We start from the raw sequence: 20,977 nt of genomic DNA, 5'->3' as shown, positions 1-20,977 counted from the left end.
ATTATCACTCTTATACAACATAATACTAGAAATTCTAGCTATTGCAACAAAGAAAAAAAAAATCATACAGATTGGAAAGAAACTACTCTTAATTGCAGACATGATTGTCTATGTAGAAAATCCCAACAAATTACAAAATAATTTTCAGAACTAATAAGTTAAGTTTTTAAATACAGAATTAAGCCCCCTAAATTAATAAGGTTTCTATATACTAGCAAAAATATGTGGGAAGTGAAGTGAAGTTGTTCAGTCATGTCTGACTCTTTGTGACCCCATGGACTGTAGCCTAACAGGCTCTGCTCTCCATGGGATTTTCGTGGCAAGAGTACTGGAGTGGGTTGCCATTGGAACTAAAATTTAAAACCTGATCAATTTCAATCACTTCAAAGAAAATTAAACACTTATGAATCAACTTAGCAAAACATACACCGGATTTGTATGCTCAAAATTACAAAATGCCTATAAAAAAAATCAAAGATTTAAATAGGTTATCTATCATGTTCATTTATTAGAAGATTCAGCATCATAAAAGATGGTAATTCTCCCCAGGTTGATCTATAGATGTAATGAAATTCCTACCAAAATCCCAATAAAACATTTGGTAGACACAGGTAAACTTTTTCTAAAATTTATATGAGAAGGCACAAGCCCTGTTGCTGCTGCTGCTAAGTCGCTTCACTCAGGTCCAACTCTGTGCAACCTCATAGACGGCAGCCCACCAGGCTCCCGCATCCCTGGGATTCTCCAGGCAAGAACACTGGAGTGGGTTGCCATTTCCTTCTCTAATGCATGAAAGTGAAAAGGGAAAGTGAAATTGCTCAGTTGTGTCTGACTCTTAGTGACCCTATGGACCGCAGCCTACCAGACTCCTCCATCTGTGGGATTTTCCAGGCAAGAGGACTGGAGTGGGTTGCCATTGCCTTCTCCAGGCACAAGCACTAAAAATATGTTAAAAAAATTAAATCTGTGGTGAAGTAAGACACAAGGTGGGTATGTTTATAAAAGGGGAACTCAGGGTAGCCTTTTGGTAATGGAACTGTTCTTTATCTTGATTATGATGGAGCCACAGATCTACATATGTGATAATATTGTATGGAACTATACACACAAGGGCTTCTCAGGTGGCTCAGTGGCAAAGAATCCACCTGCCAATGCAGAAGATGCAGGTTCGATCCCCGGGTTGGGAAGATTAAGGAAATGACAATCCACTACAGTATTCTTGCTTGAGAAATTCCATAGACAGAGAACCTGGTGGGCTATAGTCCATGGGGTCACAAAAGATTCAGACATGACTTAGCGACTACACAACAACACACACACAAACAAGTACAAGAAAGATGGGAAATCTAAATAAAATGGGTGGATTAGATCAATGTCAGTATCCCGGCTCTGATATTATACTATAGTTTTGCAAGATATCACTGGGGATAAGGGATATTTGGGATCTTTCAGTATTATTTCTCATGAATGCTTACAAATACACAGTTATCTCCAAATAAGTTAATTAAACATAAGGAAGCACTATCTAGACGGGATCTCCCCAAGTTTAGTGCTCTTCAGTTTTCAGAATGTCTGGGGTGTCACTTCTCTTTGATATTTATAAAAGCCTTTTTCCACGAACTTTGAGATTTTCTGCCTAAAATTGTTAGAGGTGTTTTAGGGGAATAAATAATGGCCACCATTTGTCCCAATGCATATTCCCACAGAACTCATCTTATTTCTAGCTCACTTGTTTTTTTCTTATAGCTACCTCTCATTCAACCCAAACATTGAATCCAACTCTTTTCTATAGATTCCCTAAAGCACCAACTCCTCCCCGCAGATAGCTAGGTATAATTGACTTGGGGCAAATAACTACACCACCACAAGGGATTTGCATCCCAGAAAACATCTTAAAATTGCATACTGCTGCTGCTGCTGCTAAGTCGCTTCAATCGTGTCCGACTCTGTGCGACCCCATAGACGGCAGCCCACCAGGCTCCCCTGTCCCTGGGACTCTCCAGGCAAGAACACTGGAGTGGGTTGCCATTTCCTTCTCCAACGCATGAAAGTGAAAAGTGAAAGCGAAGTCATTCTGTTGTGTCCGACTCTTTGCGACCCCATGGACTGCAGCCTACCAGGCTCCTCAGTCCATGGGATTTTCCAGGCAAGAGTACTGGAGTGGGGTGCCATTGCCTTCTCTGTAAAGTTGCATACTGCATATCCATAATCTAGGTTTTCTTGGTCAACCCCACCACAGTGAAATTGGCATGGCCTGAGTCTCCTCTTCCGAGCCCTGGGCTCTGGCTCTCCTCCCCTCCCCCCACCCTCAACTTGACCACCTTCTGACCTTTTCCCTTCTTTTCTTTTCCCTTTCTCTCCTTAAACTGAGAACCATGAAAACTAATCATAAACCAAAGAATCCAACTATTTTTTCTACTTCTAGAATATACAATTTTTTCTGAGACTACTTCATGTAATCTTTAGAAAGTAAAATGAAGCCACTTTTCCTAATATGCCTATTATATGTATATATATATATAAATACACACACATATAAATACACAAACATGACTGAGCAACTTAGCACACAATTATACACATATTTATCATGTATATGTAATTTTTAAATACCACTTTTCTCTGTTGTAGTTAAGATAATGGGAAGACTAGCATATCCATTAAAGCCTTTCCATTCTTGGGAAAGTTTTTATAATTTGACTATTCTTTCTTTGGCTCAGAGATATCTAAACTAGTATCTTGAACATATGCTCTTATTATGTATCCAGAGCAATACAGCTGCTTGGAATATTTTTGAAGGTTGCATTTTAGAGAGAGAAATACCAGGGGAAATTGTATGGGAAAATAAAACTATTCAAGGCCATGTTTAAATAAAGTCATATTCTCTATTCCATTACCAAGCGATACATACCATAGGCCAAATTCTGCCCTAGGTTATATGCACGCTGCTCTTTCTGACTTTAGTGGGAATTGTTCATGTATAACTGAAGGCTTCAGTTAGCCCTGTGGGCACAGAAATGCCTACCCTCAAAAAAAGCAAAAATTATCTGTCTTACTATATTTGGCTTTTAGATGAAAGTGATATAATATAAATGACAATTCTATTAGATAATATAGGTTTTAAACAGCACTACCATCAAATTTTAACCATTAAAAATTTGACAGAATTACCATAGTGGCATTTGCAAGACCAGAGATTGTTCAAACAGATAAGTAGACGCTGGAAAATACTTTTGGTTGCAATTTTCGATTTTAGTAGTATACGGAATAATGTGCACTATAATATTTGTATGTATTTTTCTTTTGTATATATCATGCATTTTATAGATATTGGCTGAGAGTCAACCATTTTCTGGCAAGAAAAATTGCTAAATTTTTCAAATAGCAGTTTCTAAGTTTAAATGTTAATTTACCCATGGTTCGCTTTAGATTTTGATTAGAGGTATTTTCAGAGGAAAGATCTTACTGAACTTAAATTTTTGCTATGAAATATTAGACTGATAACATTCAGACTTGTAAAGTCTAAACACTGCAATGAGAGACGTGATGATCTTTTTGCACATATTAACTAGACAAATATTTTCTTTTGATATATACATGTATATTGTGTATATACTAAGGTAAATAACAGTTATGAAACACAATGGATTAGAAGTAGGTGACAAAACATGGGTTGCCTGTCAGAGGGAGAAACAAAATAAAAAAAAAAAATTCATAGCCCTATATAAACTTCAAAGCCACTTTTTCCAGCCTTCTTTATTTAATGTGATATATTTCTTCCTAAGAAACTCAGACCCCTCTTACCCTTACAAACATCTTACTCTATTCTCATGCCCCAGGAATTGCTCACCCATTCCTGGTATATAGACTTCCTTCCTCCTCTTCTCTACCTAGGTAAAAGCCTAGTTTCCTTTAAGAGTTAACTCAGATCCTACATTCTTTATGCATCCTTCCTAACAAACCTGAATTGCAGCAGGCCATTTCCTACCTTAAATTCTGATTATTTTATTATACATTTTGTAATCCATCAAGGAAGGAAGGAAAGGAAGAAACAATACTTGGGCCCCACCTCAGAGCAATGAAGACACACTGGAGTGTTGGCATCTGAATATTTTTGAAAGTTTCTCAGTGATGCTAGTGATTTCTAGAGTTTAGAATTACTACTCTGAACTGCAGTCTAGCTTGTAAGCACTGAATATCAAAAATAGAAGTCTCTTCGAATGTATTTCTTTGGGCAAATGAAACTGTTATTCATACAATCATCCAAAAGCCAATAATCTGGGATTTATAAACATCTCCCTTTACCTTAACCTCTACTCTCTTTCAGTCACCAAGTCCTTTGATTTTAATTCCTAAATAGATTTTAAAGCTAACCACTTCTCTGTGTATCTATTACTGCCAACATAGTTCAAGGTATACTTATATCTCACCTGGACTCTAAGGGTAATTTAACAATCTTTTCTTCTTGTCCTCATACAAATTTTTCTTCTTCACTGCAACCAACATCTGCCCAGGCCATATATTTTCCCTCCTTCCCCAACTTCTTCCCTCACCCTCTGTTCCCTACATAAAGTATTTCCATAGAGTCCCCTTGAAAAAAAATTTAACATGACCACAATGATCTTTCAGTGACTCTTGCTTCATTTTGCATGCTGCTCTGCTTAGTCTGCTGGACTCCACCCCGCACTGGCCTTTTAGTATCTCATATGCAACAGATGCAAAGGGCATCTGCACTATGTGCTACACACGTATGGAATGTTCTTCTCTACTAGGGTTGCCTAGCTCAGTTCCATACGTTCTTTTGAATACATGCTGCTGCTGCTGCTGCTAAGTCGCTTCAGTCGTGTCCAACTCTGTGCGACCCCATAGATAGCAGCCCACCAGGCTCCACCGTCCCTGGGATACATGCTATCAGTTAAATTGCGACAATCCCAAAAAGACAAATTGAAGTCCTAACCCCTGTGCTGGGGAAACAGTGTCAGACTTTATTTTTCTGGGCTCCAAAATCACTACAGATGGTGACTGCAGCCATGAAATTAAAAGACGCTTACGTCTTGGAAGGAAAGTTATGACCAACCTAGACAGCATATTCAAAAGCAGAGACATTACTTTGCCAACAAAGGTCCATCTAGTCAAGGCTATGGTTTTTCCTGTGGTCATGTATGGATGTGAGAGTTGGACTGTGAAGAAGGCCAAGTGCCACAGAATTGATGCTTTTGAACTGTGGTGTTGGAGAAGACTCTTGAGAGTCCCTTGGACCGCAAGGAGATCCAACCAGTCCATTCTGAGGGAGATCAGCCCCGGGATTTCTTTGGAAGGAATGATGCAAAGCTGAAACTCCAGTACTTTGGCCACCTCATGCAAAGAGTTGACTCATTGGAAAAGACTCTGATGCTGGGAGGAATTGGGGGCAAGAGGAGAAGGGGACGACAGAGGATGAGATGGCTGGATGGCATCACTGACTCAATGGACGTGAGTCTGAGTGAAGTCCGGGAGTTGGTGATGGACAGGGAGGCCTGGTGTGCTGCGATTTATGGGGTCGCAAAGAGTCGGACACGACTGAGTGCCTGATCTGATCTGAACCCCTGTGCCTGTTAATATGACCTTATTTTGGAGTAGTTTTTGTGGATATAATCCAGTTAAGATGAAGTCATACTGAATTAGGATGGATGCTAACCCAGCATGACTAGTGTTCTTATAAAAAGAGGACACTGACATGCAATGGAGAAGATGGTCATGTGATGTTGGAGGCAGAGATGAGAGCAATGCATCTAAAAACGAAGGACTGCTGGTAAACACGAGGAACAGCAAGTAAAGCTACCCCTCTACAGATTTCAGAAAGAGCATGGTCTTGCAGATACCTTGATTTCAAACTTCTACTGGAAAAGAATACATTTTTGCTGTTTTAAGCTAATCCATGTGTGTTTTTTAGGGAAAGCCCAGAAAAGTAATACACACATCTAATACAATTTCCTCAAAGTAAGCCTTTCTTGACTTCAGAGATTTCATCAAATTGTCCTTCAGATGATCCCACAGAACTTATCACAGTCATAATTTGGCTTTCATTGGCGTGATTATTTGTCTTTTCTTTCTAATAAACTGTAAGCTCCATCACAGCAGACTGTAAAGTATCACTACTTCATCAGACATTTTTTTCTTTACATGTCACATTTATGGTAGAAGTTAAATAGGCTGGGTTTATCTTTGTTCCCAATTGTCATGGGTATCTAACATTTCAAGGAGCTACATCATTTTCCTAGGGTTGCACAATTTTTAAGTAAGATATCAAGAATTGAACTTTGCCTTTTTACTAAATATGATATTTTAAAGTCCCATGCAAAGAGAAAAATTAATTTTTACTTGGATTATTTTACCTTTTTCTAATCAAGTGGTAAAAATTCTTCCTTCTTATTTTTACTGTATTATTACCGGGCTTGGTTCTGTATGTCATGGATCAGTTGACCAGGGAAGGTTAAGTAGAATATTCTTTCTTTAGTCCACCCTGGTCTTTCCTGACTGTTATAAACCATAGAGATATTGAGAACATAACATAAAATGATTTATGTTATGCATTAAGCCACCTGTATCACTGAGAGTATAATCATAAAAATATATTGATTTTAATTATTTGTGCAAATCATGTAAATATGTGAAGCATTATAAACATTGACATTACAAATATGTACAAACATGTATGAAAATTAATTTATATTTACTTTGCAAATATGTCTTTTCAGTTCTTGGTTTTTGTCAAGGGGACGTTTAGAGAATTCTGATACTCCTCGTACTTCTGATACAAGTACTTCTTGTATCTTTACAGTGATCTAGGTTCATCGCAATTTATTATTTTTTAGGTAAAGGTCAGGGAAACTTGAGATTTTAAATTCAGGCAGGAAATTTAACCTTGGCGAGGCTGCTTTTTTAATCCAGTACAACTAACTAGGCTCAATAATCACAGCTTTTATTATCATCATTTTTAACTGAGTATTCTGAAAAGCTTTGTTAAATTCTATTGATCTTTAATTTGTTTCAAGTGACAAACTATTCCCCTAACTTGGGTGATATTCGACTGACTAGACACAAACAGAAGGCTTTCATATACATGTAAATAATTACAGTTTAAAGCAATAGAAAGTATTAAAGGAACAATATGGATTGAGATTCTCTTGTGGTAGGAGTTGAGGTGGTGCTCCCAGGAGAATCCCAGTACACAGAGCTTCCTGAAATGAATGAAGAAGCTTCCATGAGGTTGCAAGGACAGTTTATGTTCCCTCAATCAATAGAGACATGGAAATACCTTTATAAAGTGTGCACATGGGCATACACTCCAGAGATTAATTGAGAGAGTTGGTTTATCTATTCTAACAAATGTTGGTTAAATTGCATTTTATTTTTCTCCAGAACCATCAATAGTTTTCCTTTTTCAGATTGAATACATAAATCAAAAGAACATATTTCATGAGCAAACTATGATTATGAAACTCCTATTCTTCATCTATTGATCCCTGAAACTTTATTTACCCATGCATTTTTTTTCCCTTCTCTGTATTAGATTAGAACTGCTCTTTTTCACATTATTGTAGCTAGGACCATCTGTGGCTCTTGACTTGTCAGTGTTTCAAGGAGTCCTCAAAATAGCATAGATGTCGTGAAAAACTCATTGCTAAACCAATTCTTGCTTCCACACTTGCAGTATTTCATCAGCTTCTAATTACAGAATACTACTACATTTCAGCATAATTATTAAAGGGTTACTAATGATTCTTTGATGCTATTGGTCTTATAAAACATATAGAACTGTTTAAGGGAAAACTGTTTTCATAGGAAACTCTGAGGTTTTACTTTTAAATGATACACAACAGAATATCAATATCCTTCCAAGCTGCTTTACTCACCAAGCCCTAACAAACTGCTGAAATAAAATCCTTTTACATATTTTAAAACTTAAAAAAAAAAATAAAATCCAAAGAGATCTCTTAAAATAACCATAACATGCTGATACAATATGAAAACGAAGCTTTAAAAAATCTGCTAATGTTATCAGTGTTCCCCATTCGATAATAAAAAGTCTGAATTGATTTTTTTCCAGTTTTAGTACAAAAAATATGACATAACGAATTTCAGCTTGATATAATTTGAAATAGCCAATATATTAAACCCCAAAGTAAAATTTAAATTGGCAATCATGTCAGATTCAAGTCCCTGAATGAATATTAATTTAAAAACTAATCATTTTCCAACAGGTTGAAGCTTCAAAATGCTAATTCTTGAATAAAAGCTGTTAGATCCATTACAGTAATATCAGGCATTTTTTTGTTTAGGAAAATAGACCTCCAGAATTTGGAATGTCTGACTCTTCCTAGCACCATTTTTTTTTTTTTTTTTTTGCCCAGGGATTTAATTATTTAAAACTCATTTCTTGTTTTAGATTTGGGAAATTAGAATTCTGATTTTACTGATGGAAAGCTGACACTAAGTGAACTCTCTGAGGTAAGGTGTAAGGCCAGATCGGTTAATTAATTTTATGTCACTATGTCCATGTAAGTTAAATTCTGGTTTCTGAGCCAAATCCATGAGTAAAGGTATTTTAGTTTTATAGACACACACACACACGTGCGTGCACATACCCTGTAAATTAATTGATTGTGGCCATATTGGAGGATGAGTAAAGACATACATATACACATTAACTATAGGCTTGCAATTTTAAACTTGACTAAACCAGATTATCAAGTATGTGTTCTATCCTATGCCCAGCATGATGAAGGCCCTGATCCCCAAATGAAACAGAATTTGGATGCACTAGATAATAAGGCAACAGAGAATAAGTTACACTTCACATTTAAAATATATTCTTTGCAGTTAAATAGTGAAAGAGTTACAAGTTGCACTTGTCCATATCTTGGCCAAGAAGTCTACCAAAAACATTGCTGTGTAAATTACAGACCGCAGGGGGAAGCAGGTGAAAAAGCATAAACCCGAGCACCACTTGAGGAGCTGGCTGTGTCACTTAACCATGTCTGTCCAGACAACCCTACACAAATTAACAGCTTCCCACACTTCTTTTCAACAAAGAATTCCAGGAAGCCTTGTTTTGCACATCTAGTCCAATCCTCTTATCACATAAGAAAACTGAGCTAAGTATATTTGTTAAGACTACTGAGTAGCATTACCTGAGTCGTATTTCTCTTCTCCTTACCTGTTATTCTTCCCACTTCTTTTTGTATCACTTTTTAGGAATGAATACCTTCTTTATTAAGCATCTATAACTTTATAAGTATCTTAATATCTTAAATATATCAGAAGTGAGAAGTGAAGGTGTTAATCGCTCAGGTATGTCCAACTCTTTGCAACCCTGCCAGGCTCCTCTGTCCATGGAATTCTCTAAGCAAGAATACTGGAGTAGGTAGCCATACCCTTCTCCAGGGGATCTTTCTGATCCAGGGATCAAACTCAGGCCTCCCGCATTGCAGGCAGGTTCTTTACTGTCTGAGCCACCAGGGAAGTCCAAATGTATTCAGACTTGTGTCCAATTTAAAGGAACGCTATGCAGATCTCCAGTTTAAATAACTGCTCTTTAATTATTATTTGAAAGAATACAGATCTCCAAAATGCTGGGTATCCCCATATCTATCAATAAATACCAGATGAATAAAATCCAATCTGCATGATTTTTCTGCTTTATGTCTGTTTTGTTCTGTAGTTTTAATGTAAAACGTAGAATAGGGATAAAAAAAAAACTTACATAAAATAAATAAATAAAAGAAGAGCACAAATTGGAAAGGACAAGTTTTCTCTTGATAGTCAAATAGTTATGAAATAAAGGTGTCTCATTAAATCATAAGTACTTTAGCCTTTCATGAAAGAAGGAGAGGATTTAAAGATTTATAAAGAAATTTTGCCTAAACTAGGAAGTGACTCCTATTTGACATGTATTGAAATGATAATGCTGATTTCAACAGGCACTCTAAGAGCATCTGACTCCTAGGGGAGTAATTCAGTCATGGTTACGTCTTCACTTTTAGATTTTTAAACTTTCCTTGTAAAGCTTTTAATGTACTGCTGCCTGCCAAAACATGACACAGTTTCACAGGTAAGGCAAAATAAAGGCAAGTAGAAAACATTTATTCTTCATTACTGATACAAAACTATGCAACAAATAAATATACTCATTTGCTATCTTTTGTAGAGTCCACTTATTCAGTGGTTTCTATTTCCATATTTTTATAACCCAATTCTGGTTCTGGTACACTGGCAGCAGGCAGAATGGACAAGATATATAATAAGTCTTATATCTGCCAACTACTGAATAAATGAGAGGCAAGCATAGACAGACTGAATCCATCATTGCAATAGATATCAGATGTGACCTACCTTTTTGCAGGTCCTTTCAACCCTGGTGGCATGGAAACCCTGCTCCCTGCCAAATGAATTTGCTAAACTCATATCCTACCAAAAAACAGAGTAGATAAGCCTAACGTGCTGATTGAAGATCACTTTGCCAATACCCTCCTATGGAAATTAATCATTTCCTCTCTGCGTTCAATCACCTCTCTGCGTTTCTATTTCAAATGTCCTTTTTAAGGCTTTTAATGCAATGCAGCACACATGCATAGCAGAATTTCACAGTTACAATCAGACCAAACAAAGATACGTTTAAAGCATACTTAAATCCTCAATAATAGTATCTACACTGAAATAGACTTTAAAATCCAAATAACAATTCTCAAGACACTTTAAGTGGAACCTGGGACCCCTTGCAGCAGTGCTTGAGTGAACGAGTGAAAGTCACTCAGTCATATCTGACTCTTTGTGACCCCATGGACTATATAGTCCATGGAATTCTCCAGGCCAGAATACTGGAGTGGGTAGCTTTTCCCTTCTCCAGGGGATCTTCCCAACCCAGGGATTGAACCCTGGACAAATGTCTCCTGGAGCAACAAAATACAAAGAAACTATAAAAGACTAAAAACAACCATGTACATGTTCCGATGGGGCAAATTATGGACAATAAGAGAAGATGAAAAAACCCAAGTGCCACTTCTGAAGAGCTGAGACCAAAATCAGGGTACTGCACATCTCCCATGCACGTAGCATCACCAAAGAGGTAGCAGACCACCAAAGTCATCTCTCTGGTCTGACCCTGGACCTGTTCCTAGTCTCACCACACATAAGGAATCAGCTTGCACCTCACCTCAAAGAGCGAGCAAGGCAAACTGTTACTTGTCTTTGCCACCTACCCTGCTACAGCAGGGGACCCAGTAAAAGGCTTGCTGAATTTTTTGTGGCCTCTAATCAATTTCTATTAAGGAAGCCAGGAACCATGGTAGTAACATAAGGAAGTCTACCTGCTTCAGAGTTGGGGGGAATGTAATAAATCAAAGACTTTCATAAAGTACACAAGGCTACACATGTCCTCTAGTGCAAATGGCGTTGGCATGGACACACGGGGGTGCACCTATGAGAGCACACTCACGCTGATGCTTCAAGGCTTTGGCCACCTGATGCGAAGAACTGACTCATTGGAAAAGACCCTGATGCTGGGAAAGATCGAAGGCAAAAGGAGAAGGGACAGCAGAGGATGAGACGGTTAGATAGCATCACCAGCTCAATAGACATGAATTTAAGCAAACTCCAGGAGACAGTGGAGAACAGAGGAGTCTGGTGGGCTGAAGTTCAGGAGGTTGCAGAGCCTGACTGAACAACATGAGAGCATATACTGGGGACTATGGTACACAGTACCTCTGGTGTAAAAGGCAAGGGTGACTTTAGACTGCACTGGACCCTTCCAGAGCCCTAAAGAAACCAAAGAAGAAACTGTCTATTCCCGAGAATTATAAAATAGCGGCCATCTCACAGTTATCTCAGCCTTTAGCAACTTCTAAGGCAAATGCAAACTGTTGCTGACAACTAAAGTAATCATATAACACCTTTTGAGTGCCTGATGTGTGAAGTTCATTAGTTCTAAGGTCAGCATTTTAAATGCAACAGTCAAATTGTATTCATATCATAAGAGACTACCTAAAAAAGACAGCTGTAAAATCCAGGCCAAGGTCTTAATACTGCACGACTATTAAAATTAGTACTAGACAGCAAAACAGCTGTTACACATTTTTAAACAAAATAAAATATACTAAGCAAATAAAACAAAACTTTGCTGAGGATATTACTTCAAATGGGACTGTCCTAAGCATCTGTGGACATTTTCACTGCAATTTTGTGGGGGAAATACTGGAATTTCAAAAGATACATTGTTAGGTCATTTAAATACTGTTTTTCTTTAGTTGTCACTTACAAATACTTAAGATCTGAAAGGTAGCGCTTCACATCTTATGGGAAGATGCCATTTAAAGGGAAAAAAAAAAAAGAAAGATGGATCCTTGTGCTTAACCAAATGTTAAATATTTTTTATTTTACTCACCTGCACACTAAGATGAATCCATTTCTTCACAAGAATTCTTCCCAGTGTCATTACTTTTATTGGAGGCTGCAAACCATTTACTGTGCGGTAATAAAACATGGTCTCTTTCTCAGATATTGTAAGTTTGAATACAATCTGCCCATCCGCTGTTTTTTCTATAACACACCTTGGGAAACAACCAGAAAAGAGAAAAGGTCAGTTTCCAACCAAAAGACAGGCTATGACATTGTTCAGTGGTGATGCAACAGATCCCAGACTCTAATCAAAGGTCACAATGAACAAGTACCTGAAGGTCATCATATTCAGGGCAAACTTTCTTTCAATTAAGAGGCCCTTTAATTTCAAGAAAGATAGAATTCTTATTTACAGTACATCTGCTAGAACCTTCACTCCCTTTATTAGAGATTCATGGTGGCAGCTCAAGTGGTTGAATCATCCTGCAAAACCAATATTTAGCCTATTGGCTCATTAGTTCCTCTGCCATTTCTTTTATAGGAAGCGGCACAATACACCACATTCTGCTTGGCTATTGAGCCACCAGAGCAAATCATTTTCTCCTCCTCTTTTTTTTTTTTTAATGTAAAGATAGTTTAGTGTCCATAGAAGACTCTAAACTGCTAGCCCTGAAGTCAGAATCGCTCTATTTAATTCCCATGATGAAATGGAGAATGGACAACTATAGTCTTTATTTAGCTCATCATCAACTGGCCAGAAGCCAAAGCCAGTGTCTGTAAGATGACTGCCCAGCTCGCCATGACCACAAAGCCCAACTGGGGCACTGAGATTATGGTAATGATCTGGGATGAAAGGTCATGGAATCTTCTAAAAATACAGTGAAATATTTTGATAAAATAGAAGAATTTTCAGAAAATTAACTGTCAGGCCAGTTATCAAATCATGTTATTTTTAAAAATCACTTATATCCTGATCACAACAGCACTATTTTCTCATCCCTTTAAATAGACATGTTTTATGTTTTCTATATTCTCTACTGATTTATGTTTAGTATAAGTGATTTTATTTTATACTAATTATATCATTGCATGTGCCTTAGCCACTCTGTACCCACTAAGAAGAAACAGATATGAACTTGAGCCCATTTCCAATTACATTTCAATCTAGCAGTTCAACTTTTGCAGAAGAGATAAGAATCTCCTAAGGAGATTAGTCCCCCAAATCTGCTATTTAAAGAGAAATATCATGAACATTAAGCACAAATATCTCCTCCAAGTAACTAACTATTAAAGATGCTCATCAGCCTGCATCTCACAGCCAAGAACTCAAGGAGGTGGTATATCCCAAGTTGGAGAAGATCATCAAGTCCCAGAGGAGTCTGGGCTCCTTCCTTCACCCATTTGCCTCTTACTCAGCTCAGACATCTCCAAGATAATGTCTGATCCTAGAACCCAACCTTCTCAAGGTTCTTAAGAGGCCTTCCTTGCTGCTCACTTATTGTGCTGCTTTGGAAATAACACCCATCCATCTGTCTTCCTATTCAATCATGAGTTGTCTAACAATAGCAGCACAGCCTGGTATATAGTAGATCCTCCCCCTGCCCCAAAAAATGATGAGTTAGTGATCTGAGTATGAAGAATCAAAGAGGCAAAGGTACGATTGGGCCAACCCAGAACTATTGCTAAATATGTTTTTAAAACTTTCCTTAAAGGACACATTTTTCTCACAAATCATTCCTCCTCTCTTGCATTCTTTCTGAGAGTTGAGAGGTGATGATATGATCTTAGAATACTTAACAGTTACTATTTCACTCTCACTTTTTTACTCTATTTTGCACATATATGTGGTGATCAAGTTATGAAAAATATATTTTATATTGGGCAAATAGGTTTAGTTGACATACAGATTTTATATAAAGCAGAGATATGATTATATGAAAATTCTATTGTGATTCAACTCTATAGTAGGTGGATATTTCTCAGTCACTGGAATTAAAGTTTCTCTCTATTTCTCACTTCTATGTCTTAAACAATCCAAGAAGAGATTGCCTCCATTCGTTTTTCTTGAGTTTAAAATCTACAAGTTAGAATTTGACCACTACTCAAGAATGTATTTGCCAAATGCAGGCTTATTTCCCCAAGCTTACTGAAAATGCATTTCTTAATATGTTATTGATTATCTTCCTTGCTATTTTGTTTGCTTGTAAACACACTTGCTTTGGTAGATAATGAATGTGAGAGGAAGGCAGGTAGCAAAATATTTAGGAACTGGATTTATTTTGCTCCTGGATAAACAATAATTGGATAATCCATGTTTTGTTTGTTTTACTTATCTAGTACAAACACCGCGAAATTCCCCAATTCCCACAGGTATTTTAGTTTTGAGAATGGAAACGACCTTGATGTTTGGAACTCTCAAAACCGTAAACCATGTGCTACTGCCTCTATAAATGTTCCTCTGTCTTATTTATACAAAATGATACCAATAAAAGATGAATTTTGTAGAGACATATCCCCTGGAAAAATTTAGAAAAAATAACTTCATCCTAGCCATATTTGTCAAGAGACAATATTTTAAGACTCTTTGGACATTAGTTACATAAACTAAGTAAGTTGAATTTACTGACATTTCAAACAGTAAGAAAACAGGGTTTTCTTTTAGGGTACATACAGAAACAGAGGTAATGGTTTGAGATGATTTTCACTCCAAATAAAACAAAATGAAAAAACGCCAACTTTCACTTGGCAAATTAAAACTAAACATCATAGATATTTAAGTCTTATTTGCTTATGAGATTATAAGACTTTTCTGGTTTGTTTCATGAGTTTTTAGATACTTGGCCAACATCCTCATACAAAGAAAACATGACAAGAGGAAGAGCCAGAAGCTCTATGGGAAGAAGAAAGATAAGCAAAAAAAAAAAAGTCTCAAAACTGTCTTATTTATTCTCATTTCCAGATTGGCTCTAAACACTTAAGGAAAACACTGGATATCAGTTTTAGAAACTATTACAGAATGAAAATAAGGTGATTATTAAAAGTAACCAAAAATTGTTAACGAAGCCCCCCACCAAACTCACCAAAGGCATTTCTGATGGGGTCAATGGCATTAAATTTTGAGAATCTTTTATGCTTTTCTATATATTTCCTAATGGATGAAAACACCAGGAAGCAAAGGGCCGAAAGCGATCTCTTTTCAGACATGAGGTGTCATTCATTTGTTCAACTCATTATTGAACATCTTTCCTCATAATGAGTTAAACAAACATCTCTTCCTAGGAAAATAAGAATGCAGAAACAGTGCCCAGCACTCAGAGAGTTCACTGTCTAATGACAATTGTATACTCTAGTAAAGGCAAGTTGCTTATACAAACCTAGACCAAGACCTTGAAAGTATACATTATTTGTATTACTAGTCCCCATGGCTTACAACTCACAGTGAGCCTGGCTGAGCCTCTGAAAACAAGACTAAAGGTTTAGCTAAACTACTGGGGGGAAAAAAATGAGGCAAGTATAAATATTTCTGCCTGCCATGAAATTATTTTAACATACTCTTGAGGGTTCACTTCATTCATGGAAAGGGGAAAGCACTTTGAATTTAGGGAAAAAAAAATTTTGGTCAAATGAAGTTGACCAGAAAAGCCTCATGTAGGAGTTGGTCTTCAGTTAGCCTAAATTCCAAAGTGCCTTCATTTCCAGGTTGGAATTCAAGTTGCAATACCCTTGACGCTAACTGATTTTGCAGGACCCTAGGAAAACTTACACTCCCTCTGCTACTTACATTACACCTCCTTGCTCAAGTTTCAACCACACAGCTAGAGTAAATGATGCCGCCAGCCTGGGAGCAGGAGGAGAAGCAAAGCAACTCTGGTGATTTCCAAAAATGAAACTTGCAGAATGGTTATGGGAGTTGGGACTCAGGTCACGCTGGTCTTTAATGATGCAACCCCTGAGGCCTGCTGATAAGAGGTTGGTGTAGGTGGGGGGCGATGATCGGTAAGGGCAATCCTGAACACAGAGCCTCTGAGGACAGACCCGAAGGCCCTCGGGTGTGGCAGAGCTCTGACAGAAAGTGCTTTGGGCTGGGATTCCACACGTCGCTTGGGTTGGCACCACCGAAACCTTCTTGAAAGCTGCTACGTTCTCCAGCCTTGGGAACAGGCCCTGAGAGTCAGCCCATGAGATGGAAGCAAAGTAGGCAAAGAGCCATGTTTCAGGGACGGGAAACAAGAGGCCGAAGCCCAGAGAAAGAGCCAGGCAATTCATGTTGACTCAAAAGCATTCTCCTCTGATTCAGGCGTTCCTAAATAAGTTGGAAGGCCGAGGGCGCTGGCCAGCAGCACTTTATTGCAGGGTGCTTTAAGTAACGTTGAGATAAATCCATTTTCGGGAAACTGCAGACGTGGTTTCACACGAGGGTAACACCAGAGGCTTCCGTGGTGATGGCGAAGACATGAGTAGCAGCTGGTGTCTGGGAATCAAAAGTAGAGTGTCAAGAAAAATCTGCTGTGTCTTTAAAACTTTAGGTGCAGTCTAAGCATGAGGATTCTGAGTCCCTAAGAAACATTATTAAACTTCTTAAAAACATTCTTTAGTACACTCTTTATAGCAAAACACTCATTGGTACCTATCTTCATTGGGCGAATCAAGCACTGGAAAAAGTCCACAGGACAGCCAGTTTGATACACACATATGCACGTATATTTTATTAATATATTTCCCCACACAGCAATTTCGGATTGCTACTCCACCTCAGGGAATTAGCAGCATCCACTCTCCTTCACAAGATAAAGAACTGTATAGATTTCCTTTACACACACACGGGAGGCAGTTAACGCAGAGCCAACCTGCAGATGTCCCGAATAAAGCTGGCAAAGCACTTTGGGCCTTCCCCCCTCATCCCAGCATGTGCGGCAACTTTAAGCTCACGGTAAAGCTGATTAGAAACCCAACACCATCTGTCCATCCTATGCCTTAGTATTTAGCAAATGTTTGCGTGTTTCCTCATATGACTATTTGTAGGTTACATATGGACCCCTAATACTGTGTTAGTAATTGTATTGATAAATAAGCTGAGTTACCATTTCTTTATTGCATTTCAACCAGGCCCCTTAGTGTGACAAATGGCTCTTCCCAGGACTGCTGTCCCTGGTTGCCTGGCAACACTACGGTAACCCCCAGAAAGTCTCAGCAAATAGGCCGCAGCAGAAGGACAACTGCAAGGAAGACTTGGGTGCCCAAGTCAGGGATTCTGCACGGCAAACGCTTGGTTACCTGAAACTCAGAGCGCAGTCTGCTGGCTGGCCCGCCTGGAACTGAACTCTCCAAGACTTCAGCAAGTGCCTCAAGCAGTGGGAGGGACAAGGATGCAGCCAGGCATGCATAATTTTAAAGTAGCAGTGTACCTTATCCTCTAATCCCTTTTTTGCCCCTCCTCTTTCCCCCACTTTTATGCACCTCAATCCTTTTAGCCATGTCATCAAAATGATCGGCCACTATCAGACAGTAGCATAAGAATTCCTAGTGCTCTTTTTTCTGAGCGACAAATGCACTGATGCTCTAAAAGCTTGTTGCATTCATAAAGTTTCTGTTGCCCATTCAATGGTCACCGTGTTCTTCACCCCAGAACACCCTCTTCTAAATGTATGAACAACATCTGATGTGATTTCTAAATGGTGCATTTGAAGGGTCAGAAATTTTAATTAAACTACAGAAGCAATAGGACTGCTGACTTTGTAGCTGCTTGATTAGATATGAATATGTGTGTTTTTATGAATGCACGGTTGATGTCAATTCTATGTAGTTTTATTACATCCAAAACTCTCTTCAACCATCTGAGGTATCTCATCCTAAATGAGAAACAGCCTAAAGCAACTACTACCCCTCCATTGTCTTAAAAATGGAAAGCTCATTTGGGAAACAACTAGCCAATCGCACTTTTATTTTCTATAAGCTATCATATTTACAGAAATGTGAAAGAAATGGTTGTATGGCATTCCTTGTTAGTAAGGCAGCAAGAGACAAATTCAAAGTACCATCTTTTAAATTTCCCTTCCAAGAGACTTAAACACAACTCATTTAAATATCAGCTTTACCAATCAGAACTAGGTGCTTCCAGAGGAAATCTTTACCTTTTGTCAAATTATCCTATTCTCTGTATTGTTGATTAGTATAATCTTTCAAGGGCAAATTTTGAATCAAAAAACAAATGTTACTATAAAATCCACTAACATGTAAGAACTTCTGAAAACCTGGGAAAATGTTTGGAAATAAAGGACACAGTGATGTAGACAAATGGATTATTCACACCTCAACAAAACATACAACCAATGTTTGTCTTAGAACATGTTATTCAATGGCTAGTTTCTCTTTATGCCTTATGAATCCAAGGATTAACTAATTTTTAATTGTGGTACTTCAGGGTGCATTTTTTAGGTCACTGTTCAGGGGATGAGAAATCATCTACCACATAACAACTGATGTTTTGTAGTAGGAAGTCATGACTCAATTTAGATGATCTAAGATTAGTGACTCTGCTCCACATTCAGAAACTCTGCCTGTGATTTGCAAAGACAGACAGTGGGTTGACATATCCCTCAACTTCTGCAATTCAGTACGATCAATCTGAAGACACATCTGGTAACTGATTTGGGTACCAGCAGTCTTACCACCACTAGACAGGACTTAGAGATACAGGAAAAAAGCAAAAGCAAGAGTGGCAGAAGGAAAGTTTAGTTAAATACAAAGAACTATGTGCTATTATTTTCTCATATTTTTGTGGATCCACTGGATAGTTCTGCTCTGAACTAGCGTGGCTGGGGCTGGATACTCTGATTTGGCCTTACTCTGTCATCTAGCAGTTGGTTTGACACTCATGAGAGTCTAACCTAAGCTCTTTCTGATAGTAGCCAGAAAATGCCCAGCAACATAAGCTGAGAGACCCTAATGTACAAGTACTATTCAGGCATTTGCTTGTATCACATTTGTTAATGTTCCACTGACAGAGGAAGTCACATGACCAAGCCCAGATTCAAGGGCTATGAAACTGACTCCACTCTTCAAAGAACAGTCACATTGCAAGGGGGCACACATAACAGATTGGAAAGAACTTGAGACGATTTTGTAATCTACCACAGAGAGTTGAAAGCAATTTCTTTTTCTAATGGTCAAGACATCTTAGAATCAGCATTTCCTTCTTTTGAAAAAGTTCAAAAAATGATGTTTTAGTCAACTATTAGTAAATTCATACTCATTATTATGGAAAAGTTCACTATAATAAACTTGGTTTTTCAAGCCCTTGAGGCTTAGGTCTTGAAGATGGGCAAAATCAAGGGGTATCCTTGGGGGTTTTTAGCATTCATGGATTTTATATTAAAATTAACTAACTTACGGCATAACTAATCTAGAAAAAGAAAAATGGTGGATGTGTAAGTGATATGAGATCTGAAAACAGAGGGTCCAATGTAATTACAAAATAAGAAAATGTTGTAAACAATTTTATGAGAATTAAACTTGAGTTCTTAAGAAAATTGAATAAGTTCCTTAAAATATTCCAACTTAGACTGAGTCAAGAAGAAACGGTTGGAAACAGCACGTTCCATCAACTGCAGAACAGACAGATTATGGTATATATTCACACACTGGAAGGTGAACGCAGAATGAAAGAAAAGTGAACTACTGCTACAAGAAACAACACAGAAAATCTCACAGATCTGATCATGAGTGAAATGAGGTGAACACCCCAAGAACACACTAGAATGATTCCATTCATATGAAGTCAAAGAGAGTCAAAGCTAATCTGCGGTGAAAGAAGTCAACATGATGCTCTCTTTAAAACAGAGGAAGAAATGGGAAAGGATTCAAGGAAGCCAGCAGAAGGGCTGGAAATGTCTTCATCTTAATACAGGTGGTGGTTACACAGATGGGTACAGTTTTTGAAGTTCATCAAGTATTACAGTTAAGATTTGTGCTCTTTGTGCAAATTATGCTTCAATAAAAAATGAATAAAGTTTTGCTTTTATTTTTTAACATGAAGAGTTCTATTACAGTCTATAGTTAAATTTCTTCCCGTAAGGAAAACAATAGGCTCAGGCAGTTGTGCAAATCAGTTATGCCACACATATGGGAACTATAATTCCAGTTTTTACAAACATTCTTACCATTGAAATAAGAATATTTCCCAATTTATTGTATGAGGTAGCTATAACCAAAAGAGAATGTGTGTGAGAAAGACAGAAGGCGGGGAGTGAGAGAAGGAGGGAGAATATAAAACAGACAGGAGAATATGAGAAGGAAAAATTAAAGACCAGTCACACTCATATACATAATACAAAAAAATTCTGAATAAAGCATAAGCAAACTGAATTCAGAAATATTTAAAAAGAATAAATCTCCTGACAAAGTTGGGTTTATTCCAGAATTGTAAAATTGGTTTGAATGTTAAAATATATATTAATTCACCATTAAAATAGTTTAAAAATTCATGTTATTTATTGAGGACCAAAATCCTTTATGAATTTATTTCTTTAGGACCAAAATTCTTCATAAAAGAAGAAAACTTCTATAACTTGACAGTTCATGTACAAAAACATCATAAATAATA

The 20,977-nt window shown here is 37.6% G+C and overlaps 1 protein-coding gene across 1 annotated transcript in view; it reads right to left on the bottom strand.

The window, feature by feature from the left end:
* USH2A (usherin) overlaps nucleotides 1–20,977 on the bottom strand; it is a 940,802-nt gene that overhangs the window by 897,154 nt on the left and 22,671 nt on the right. Inside the window, exons 4-5 of the mRNA XM_044943197.2 lie at nucleotides 16,157–16,846; nucleotides 12,422–12,587 (exon numbers count right to left, since the gene is read on the bottom strand). Of these exons, the coding sequence (XP_044799132.2) occupies nucleotides 12,422–12,587; nucleotides 16,157–16,641 (651 nt within the window). The 5' untranslated portion in view covers nucleotides 16,642–16,846. The remainder of the gene's footprint in view (nucleotides 1–12,421; nucleotides 12,588–16,156; nucleotides 16,847–20,977) is intronic.

The sequence above is a fragment of the Bubalus bubalis genome, chromosome 5 (assembly GCF_019923935.1).
Source record: "Bubalus bubalis isolate 160015118507 breed Murrah chromosome 5, NDDB_SH_1, whole genome shotgun sequence".
NCBI classification, from domain to species: Eukaryota; Metazoa; Chordata; class Mammalia; order Artiodactyla; family Bovidae; genus Bubalus; species Bubalus bubalis.
The sequence above is the reverse complement of the archived record's forward strand: the minus strand, read 5'-3'. Positions and strand labels throughout refer to the sequence as shown.